Genomic DNA, 10,078 nt, shown 5'->3' on the forward strand with positions numbered 1-10,078 from the left:
AGCAACTATCTTCCTTAAAACTCACATCCCTAGTAGAAAATAAAGAATAAGACAATTCTGTTATCTCCAGTTACAGGAGGCAGAATAGAACCTCATTACTCTTCTGGAACTAGAAGGTTTAAAGTAATATACTTCATAAAACTGGTTACTATCTACTATGTCCCAGGTCAGTGATTATAGAATCACAATCTGCTATCTCAAGGAGATGCTATTTCTCTCACATCACCCATCTCTTATAGCTTTAGTCTTCCAACCCACAGACCCTCAATATTTTAATCTACCACCTGTCAACTCCTTCTTATCCAAGAAATCAGAACTTGCCAAGGTGAATTCTGAGGATTCCCTTTGAGGGAATTCTGATTCCCTGATTATTTATGTCTTCTAAAAAGTAGGAGGAAATAGAGGTCAGATTTTAGGGAATTGGCTGCTCTAATATTCTCCTGTCCTTACACCACTTCCCCATCCACAGGTGCCCATTTGAGCTTTACCAGTAACAAATGTTTTCAGATATTATTAACTTCATCGTCAAAAGCACTTAGAAAGATAAATAATGACAATTAAGAACTAACAGAAATTCATGAAGAAGTGGTCATGACAGGTTGACAATTATTTCTATTTATGAGAGCATTGCTAGATGACTAGATCCTAGGAATGCCATTGAATACAGTGATTTTTATCCAAGGAGTTTGAAAAGTTTCTCATGATATTCTTGTGTATTTCCCAAGGAACTTTGGATGGTACCCAGCACCTATTTCTAGTAGTTAAATATTGTGTGGCAGTACACAAAGGAAGGGAGATTATATTCCTCCAGTTCCATTTTTGGTCTGAGAAATTAATGAGCATTTTGTACACTTCTAGGTACCCACTTTTGAAGAATAACATTGACTAGCAGGAGCATGGTCAGAAGATGGCAGCCAAGTTGGTGGGGATGGGGAAGTTTGTAGCCTTTCACATGAGAATAAATTGAAGACTGAAAACTTAAAGAGCAGAGAAGACTTAGAATTGGGAAAGACAGGATAGCAATTGTCAAGTATTTAAATACTGCACAAAGAAGAATTTGTAATTTTTTCATGGTGATAGAGACCAGTACAAAAAGCAATAAGTAAATGGGTTGCTCTGTGTTCTCTGTATCCCAGAAACCTGAAAATAGAGCTTTCAGTTGATATTCATATATGTTTCCTTTGATATTTTGATGATGGTAATATGATAATTATTTTTAAATATAATTTAAAATGTAAAACAATTCAAATTTTGGATTTTTAAAAGTTCAAAATCATTTTTAGCCACCGACTCAACAGAAATGGAGAAGAGGCCAGATTTTTCTCTATATGCCCGTTCTTGCTATAGAAAATCTGCGGCGGCAGATAGATAAAAGTTTATTGTTAAAAATGACCAGAGATAACAGAACAAAAATGATACATAACATGTCACATACATAAGTTTGTCAGCTAAGAATTTTAAGTGGAAACAAAACATTACATAGTCATATTTTATGGACCTATCTTTTCAATTTGAAATAAAACTACCTCTTCTGTGTAGTATAGGGGATTCCCTAAACTGCAATTAGCACTTCATCCATCTGCCCACGTTTTTTCTTTTGTTTGTGGACTGAATATGCAAATTCATCTATGTACGAAACTCTTCTCAAGAAATTCCTGCAGATTGACAGTTTCTCTAAAACTTAGTCTTAGTGAACTCCCTGAGGATGTTGAGGTGAAATGTTCTGTCCAGGATCAGTACATATAGAGCCAGGATTTGAACTCTGGTCTTTGTGCTGCTGAGGACAACTCTCTATTTTCTACATCATACTGTTTCTTTTTAATAGGAACTTTATATAACCTCTCTTATCACTGTGTAAGATAGGATTCTTTCTCTTATATAGCTAATTTAAATGAGAAGTGTCACCATCTCCTAAATTGAAGACTTCACACATTTTGACAAGTTTCCATTTTTCTTAAAGGTTTTCAACTCATGATGCTACCACTGTTTTGAGCTGGACCATGCATACCACTTGGGATAAGAGTTTTGTTAGGGTCAAAATTTGGTACCAAATTCTGATGCATGATGATTCTCTTTGTAAGAAAATATCTTCCAATATGTGTAGTTTCTTTTAAGAGCATCTATGTCCCTAAATGTTCTGATATTTTCCATCAGACCCAAAGTGGAGTTCTATGAAGAATCACCCTTTCAGTAAAACAACCTACTACAGAGGACAGAGGACAAATTTTTGTCCAGGAAAATAGGAGTAATTGCCTAGCCAGTTCTATCTTCTCCAAGCCAACTATTTCTCTAAGTTTTGACTTTAAGCGAAGAGACAATAGAAAGCTAATCATGGTTCATGAGGCTTCCCTCTAGACCACTGAATTCCTATAGGGAAGAGACAATAAGATGATACAAGGAGAATATTAGCAAGGCTAAATACAAAGCCCCATCCTTTTGGAACTAAAAAAATCTACAAAAGTACAGAATCAGTAAGATTCAGCTTAGTGTTAATGGAAGAAAGTTTATGGGAGAAAGAACTCAATACTCATTACTGAGTTTTGTTACAAGCTCAATATGAATGAATCTACTGGAGGTAAACAAAACTAACATAATGGTAGACTGTAGTAAGTTAAATGTAACATTGATGATCAAATGAGCTAAAAATATACTGAATTATGCGATAGCCCGACTACAAACAGATTATTGTACTGAGGTCCTGACCTCTGGACTAATGAGTTGAATTTAATTTGTGTTGATCTAGAGGATATAATAGAGATCAATGCATGGGAATTGTAGTATAGTCCTTTCTCCTAAAATATTGCTTTGAACATCGATTTTATTCCAGTGTATTATATTAGGTAGCAATGTGAGAATTTCTAATTTGCCCACGTACAAGTTCATCAAGTACACAGAAAACTGAATGACTTCAAAATAACTTGCAAGTAACATGCTGGCACACACTTCAGCTGACAAATTCCAGGTGATTTTCAAGCCAACTTCTAGATGAAGTGCTATATTAATTATGTATCTTCTGGTGCAGGAGGATCTTTGGATTGTAAAGGGCTGACTCTGACCTACATATTTTGCCCTAGTCCTTCCATGTTCCTATCCATGGCCCTCAGCCTCTGAATTCAAATTTGCCAGTTGATTAGACCAGGGCGACAGTCGCTCCAGTAGTCTGCAGAAATAACAACTGGGATTATACATTGTAGTATTTATGCATTTTGATAATTTAACCTGTATATGCTACTGTTAGCTTATTTTTATGCTATTGTTGTTTTAAACCATGCTATTGTTTTTATTAGTTTCTTTTTTTATATAAATGATAAAAGTTTTGAGTGTTGTAGCCCTAATCCTATTTCCCTTCTACAAGCCCTATGTTTTTGATTCTGTGATTTTTGTATAGTTTGATAATTTTTAGGACACATTTCTGAGTATTAGCAGAACTGACAATATTGGGTAGAAGATTTCAATTCTATTTGGGGAAACCTATTTTATTTAACAGTACTGTCTCCAGCATAGAATGTGTTCCTTGTGATACAGGGCATTACTTTCAATGGACATTTTAAATGACCTCACATCAAGGCAGCTATTGATGATTCAAGGTTGCACTAGATAACTTTATGGTCCTCAAACAAAGGTTCTCTGATTCTCTAGGCTTCGTCTCGATATCCCATATGTCTTGACTCCTTCATAAAGAAACAAAGGCAACATGAACCAGACCAACCAGACCTGGGTGACAGAAATCTTCCTCTTAGGACTTTCTGATGACCCACAGACTCAGCGGCTGCTTTTTGTGTTGTTCTTGGTAGTCTACTTGGGCACCATACTTGGAAACCTGCTCATCACATCCCTGATTCTGCTTGACTCACAGCTCCATACACCCATGTATTTTTTCCTCTGTAATTTATCTCTGTCTGACCTCTGCTTCTCAACTACCACTATTCCCCAAACTCTAATCCACATATTGTCTAGCAAGAAATCAATTTCTTTCACAGGCTGTGCAGCTCAAGTTCTTCTCTTCCTGTTTCTTGAAAGTACACAGTGTACTTTATTAGGTGTGATGTCCTGTGACTGTTACTTGGCAATCTGTGACCCCATGCACTATTCCCTCATCATGACATGGAATGTGTGTGACCTTTTTGCCATAGGGTGCTGGTCCAGTGGCCTTGTTGCATCCGCGGTAGACAGTACATTTGTACTTAGCCTTCCTTACCAAGGAGACAATAAGATTGCTCATTTCTTCTGTGAGGCCCCAGCCCTTTTGGTTTTGGCATCTGCAGATACTCACAGAACAGAGATGGTCATTTTCTTTGTAGGTGTAGTGATTATCGTTACACCTTTGCTCTTGATCTTGATCTCATATATGTTCATCATAGTGTCTGTGGTCAGGATGAAGACAGTCTCTGGGAGACTGAAGGCCTTCTCCACCTGTGGCTCGCATCTCATTGTGGTCATCCTTTTTTATGGATCAGCAATCACCAACTACATGACACCTAAGTCTTCACAGGAACTAGGGAAGATGATATCTGTGCTGTATTCTGTGATAAATTCTATGCTTAATCCCCTCATATATAGCTTGAGGAACAAAGATGTGAAGAAGGCATTCAGGAATGCAGCCAACAGGATACCATTTTTCAGAATCTGCTCTTCTCACTTGTCATTGAATATGACATTATCTCACTCTTCCAATCTTAGTCTTTAATCTTGAAATCCTGGTCTCTCATCAACAGGATTAGGAGGCAGTGATACATATTTATATTGTTATACATACATTGGATAGTTACATATTGTTGTAATGTTTATGGGATAATAAGATGTTCCCTGCCCATTAATAGGCTGCATGTGGAGCTCACTGGGGGAGGGACTTGCCTAGGGAGGAAATTGCTTATGGGGAGACTTGCTTGTAGGAAAGCTTCCATACCTTTTGGTACTATGATGTCTTCTGGCTCTAAGAAGTGAATATATACTCTGAACTGGTATTTTGCTTTGGAAGTGCACTTATGAGAAAGACCATCTGATTTCCTGGTTGAGACTCTGACTAGCCATATGTTCAGACCCCACAACTGCTCAGATGTAAATGCTCTCCCAATCCAGTGGTATATGTAAAGTGTTGAGCAATATGGCTTTAATTCAGCAGTTAGAGCCCTGTCTGTTGGGCTTTCTGCTAATTTCTTTCTTCGTATTTTCTCTGCTTGTATTTTCTCTGACATTCAGGGTGCTGACTTTTCCTGCAAACTAGTGAATGTAATTAATGAAGATTGTTGATCCCTTAAAATTTTCTTTCCTTTAAGAGAAGCAGATTCAAGAACTTGTGCTAGCAGGTCAGCCTGGGTCTGCCAGAGTGCTTACTGTTACAATTATATAACTATCTTAGGTCTGAAGCAAAGGGAAAAATGTAGAGATGATACATTTACCCCTCTGGAGACTTGGGTAGCATCATGCCAATTTGGAGGACTTAAGAAATAGTCTGACTGGTATGGTATTATCATAGCCATTGAATATCCTGTACTGGACTTTTGGGAATTGAGACACATATGAAGTAAGCATTTCTTTTTGATTATTAATTTATTTGTTTTCAGTTATCCACAATCACTTCCACATGCTTAAAATTTTCTCCCTTTCCCACCTCAAGATGGTCTGCAATCTTATATGGGTTCTACATATATATATTCTTACTAATTATTAAATTATTAATTATTTAATTAATAGTTATCATATTATTATCACATTAGTCATGTTGCATAGAAGAATTAAAATGAATGGGAGAAACCATGAGAAAAATCAAACCAAAACAAAATATAACAGACAATATAGTCTGCTTCTTTCTGTGGTCCAATTCTACAGTTCTTTCTCTGGATGTGGATGGCATTTTGCATCTAGAGTCCTTTGGAAATGTTTTAGGTCTTTGCATTGCTGTGAAGAACTAAGTCTATCAGAAACAGTCCTTTCACACCATGACTGTTACTGTGTAAAATGTGAAGTAAACACTTCTAAGAATAAGAAGACATAGTTAAGTCCTTGGGAGGCCGATAGGGAGATCCACTCACAAAACAAACAAACTTTATATTGTTTGTTTTTAATAGAAATACAGTGTTCTAAATGTGTAAAGCTATAGTGCCATTATACTTCCTCATGGAATGACTATTTTTAGGACTGTGTTTTCTGCTGAATATACAGTGTCATTATTCATTTATTGATATATATACATACATATATATGTGTGTGTATGTATGTCTACACACATAAGTTAGTTATATCAGTGATGTCAAAGTCACATTAAAATGGGGGCTATTAATACATAAAGATTTCTGTGGGCAGTTTGGTATGGTATTGGATGGAGTGCTGGGGATGAAATCAGGAAGATTCATCTTCATGAGTTCCAATCTGCCCTCAGACACTTACTAGGTGGGTGATCCTGGGCAAATCTCTTGATCCTATTTGTCTCAATTACTCATCTGAAAATGAGCTGGAGAAGGAAATGGCAAACCACTCCAGGAACTTTTGAAGAAGATCCAAATAGTGTCATGAAGAGTCAGACATGATTGAATAACACAACGATAGTTAACTATGTTTTATTGTACTTTTATTTATTTTATCATATATTTCTCAATTACATTTTAATCTCATTCTAGTGGCATTTGGGAAGTTTCAAGCCACAAATGGCCTATGGATTGTGTGTTTGGCACCTCTGACCTATATTTATGATTATATATATCGTCTTCTCTGCAATTTGGTCAACCTTTTGTAACAAAGTGAGTGGATTGTGAGGGAAGCTTTTTAGCAAAACCAACCAACATCACAGTTATGTTGGATAGTACATGGAATAGTCTTAATCTATAGTCCTGTACTTGTGCTACTAAAAATAAATAAACCTTCCACCAGTTCATATAAATTTTCCTTCTTTTTCTGAATTCTTATTTGTCCTTTTCATGATACAATAATATTCCATTATATTCAAGAACTTTAATTAATTTAACTATTAATCAAAAGACATATACTTTATTTCAAATTCTTTTTACCATAAAAAATACTGCTATGAATATTCTGAAATATGTAGGAAATATTATTATTGTTGTTATTATTTTGATTATTATTCTATTGTTTACCTCTTTTGAATTTTAAAATGAATTTCTACTGATAACATTTATTTTTAAATTGTTTACCATTCTCAATTTATCTTCTTATTTTTTCTCAACAATTATCTTTCATAATAAAAAAGAAAAAAATAGGTAAGCAAAACTAACCACCATATTGGAGAAGTCTAATATTATATATAGTTTTATATATGCATAGTCTATCAGCTCTGCAAAAAATAAGGATACATCTTCCTTTATGTATATTGGGGGTAAAGTTTGGTCATTATGACATAATAGAATCCCATTATGTTGTTCTTTTTGCAGTTATATACTTGTAGACAGTTTACATATTGGATTCTTGGCTCTGCTCACTTAATTTTTCATCAGTTCATTTAAATCCTTCCATGCTTCTCCGGCTTCATCATATTTACTGTTTCTCATGGCATAATGATAAATTATTTCATTTACATACTACAGGTTGTTCAGCCATTTCCCAAACAATGACCATCTTTTTGTTATCAAATTTTTTATTTTTTCCCAATTGCATGTAAAAATAATTTTAGCACTCTTTTTTTCAAATTTTGAGTTCCAAATTCTTTTCCTCCTCTCTCCCCACTCATTAAGAAGGTAAGCAATTTGACATAGGTTATACATGTGTGCCAGGCCTAGAGGCCTGTGTGGGCTACCCGAGTCTTCTTACCTCACCTCCGAGGTCTTCGGTTGGCCAAAACTGGATGCTCATATGAGAGAAAGGACGTTCCAGAGTCGAACAAGGGTTGAGCTTTATTTCAGGGTCTAGTTACAAGTGCAGGGGGGTCTTCCTTAGGAGGAAGAGGGGGAGATTTCCTAAGGAGGCTAGGATCTTAAGGGATTGGAAGTAGAAGTACAAGCGGGGAGAGAGGGGGAGGGGAGAGAGGAAAGAAGAGAAGCGGAGCCTACTGTCCTCTTGGCTCCTCACGTGCTAAGAGAGCTTTCAGGCTTCCTCAATCCTACTTAACCTTCAGCCACACAGTTTGCATCTGAATACCGTGCTGTTAGATAACAATAGTGTGCCCAGATCCGGGACGACCTCGAGGGCAGGGAGACTCCACCCATCAAGTATCTCTCGGGGAGAGGCGGAAATACCCGAGCTAGCTGAGCTAGCTCAGTCTGACCTTCTCGAATCCCCCCTGTTCATGGAGGGCCTCGTAAGACTCTAAGATTTAGAAGTCCCACTTTTACCCGCCCGAGACCGTCCACACGGATTTGAACTTCCAATCCCAACACATGTGTAGTCATGAAAAACACAATTCCATTTAAGTCATGCTATGAAAGAAAGCACAGACCAAAAACCTCCAAGAGAAATGAAGTATCTTTGATCTGCATTCAGATTCCACCAGTTCTTTCTCTGAAGAAGCACAGCGCCTTTCACCATAAGTCCTTCACAACTGTCTTGAATCATTATATGGCTGAGAATAGCTAAGTTATTCCCTGTAGATAATCATACAATAATGCTGTTACTGTGTACAATGTTCTCCTAGTTCTGCTGATTTCATTTTGCATCAGTTCATTTTAGTCTTTCCAGATTTTTCTGAGTGCATTTTTCTTGTCATTTCTTACAGCACAATAATATTCTCTCAATCATATAACACAAAATGTTCAGCCATTCCTAACTGATGGACATGCCCTCAATTTCCAATTCTTTGCCATCACTAAAATAACTGATCCAAATATTTTTGTACACATAGGACTTTTTCCTTTTCTTTTTTAACCTCTTTGAGATACAGACCTAGTTATTTGGTCACAGGGTATGCAAAGTTTTATAGCCCATTGGACATGGTTCTAAATTGCTCTCTACATGATTGAATCAGTATGCATCTTAACCAACAGTTTTAATTTTCCCACGTTCCCTCTGATATTTGTCATTTTCCTTTTATTTCATAGTGGCCAATCTCGTAGGTGTGGTAGTTCAGAGTTTTTAAATTTGCTTTAGTTTGTTAAATTTGTTTTAATTTAAACGTGATTTAGAACATTTTTTTCATGCGACTATAGATAGCATTGATTACTTGTTCATCTCCTTTGACTATTTGTCAATTGAGGAATGGTTCTTATTTCTAGAAATTTGACTCCATTTTCTATACATTTGAGAACTGATGTCTTTATTGGAGAAACTTGGTATAAAATTTCGTATTTCCCTACATTCTATTTCTCCCCTGTTTATTCTACACTCTTTCTCCTTTCACCCTGCCCATTCTCAAAGTATTTTTCTTCTGACTTTTACCTCCCCCAATTTGTTCTCCCTTCTATCAATATTCCCCCATTTCCTTCACCTGCTATTTTCCTGTATGGTAAGATAGACATCTACACCCAACTGAGTGTGTATATTATTCCAACTTTGAGCCAGTTATGATGAGAGCAAGGCTCTCCTCCATCTTCTCCTATTTTCCCTTTCACTATAAAATTTCTTTTGAGCCTCTTTTATGTCAGAAAATTTACCCCAATCTACCACTCTCTTTCCCCTTCTCCCAGTGTATTCTTTCTCCCTCTTTAATTTTATTTTTAAATTTATCTTAATTTAATTTGGTTTTTTTGATCATTTTATCATATTCAACTCACATCTTCACTTTCTGTCCATGTATATTCCTTCTAACTTTTCTAATAATCAGAAAGTTTTTAGGAGTTACAAGTATAATTTTCCTGTGTAGACATGAAAAGAGTTTAACTTTATTGAATCCTTTTATGTTTTCTCTTTCATGTTTACCATTCTTATACTTCTTTTGCGTCATATTTAAAAGTCAGATTTTCTATTCAGCTATGGTCTTTTAATCAGGAATGCCTTAAAGTCCTCTATTTCATTGAATGTCCATTTTCTCCCTGAGAGATCATTCTTAGTTTTGCTGGGTAGGTGTTTGTAATCCTAGTTTTTAAGTCCTCTGGAATTTCATAGCTTATGCCCTAAATCCTTTCAATATAGAAACTGCTAAATCTTCTGTTATCCTGACTGTGGCACCACAATATTTCAATTGTTTCTTTTCAGC

General features: G+C 36.1%; 1 protein-coding gene across 1 annotated transcript; it reads left to right on the forward strand.

Annotated features, from left to right (window-relative positions):
• The first annotated feature begins 3,694 nt into the window (after positions 1 to 3,694).
• Positions 3,695 to 4,687, forward strand: LOC140518349 (olfactory receptor 2D2-like). Its single transcript, XM_072630433.1, has one exon. It carries the CDS (start codon positions 3,695 to 3,697, stop codon positions 4,685 to 4,687), a length of 993 nt encoding a protein of 330 aa, XP_072486534.1.
• The last annotated feature ends 5,391 nt before the right edge of the window (positions 4,688 to 10,078 follow it).

The sequence above is a fragment of the Notamacropus eugenii genome, chromosome 1 (assembly GCF_028372415.1).
Source record: "Notamacropus eugenii isolate mMacEug1 chromosome 1, mMacEug1.pri_v2, whole genome shotgun sequence".
Lineage (NCBI taxonomy): Eukaryota > Metazoa > Chordata > Mammalia > Diprotodontia > Macropodidae > Notamacropus > Notamacropus eugenii.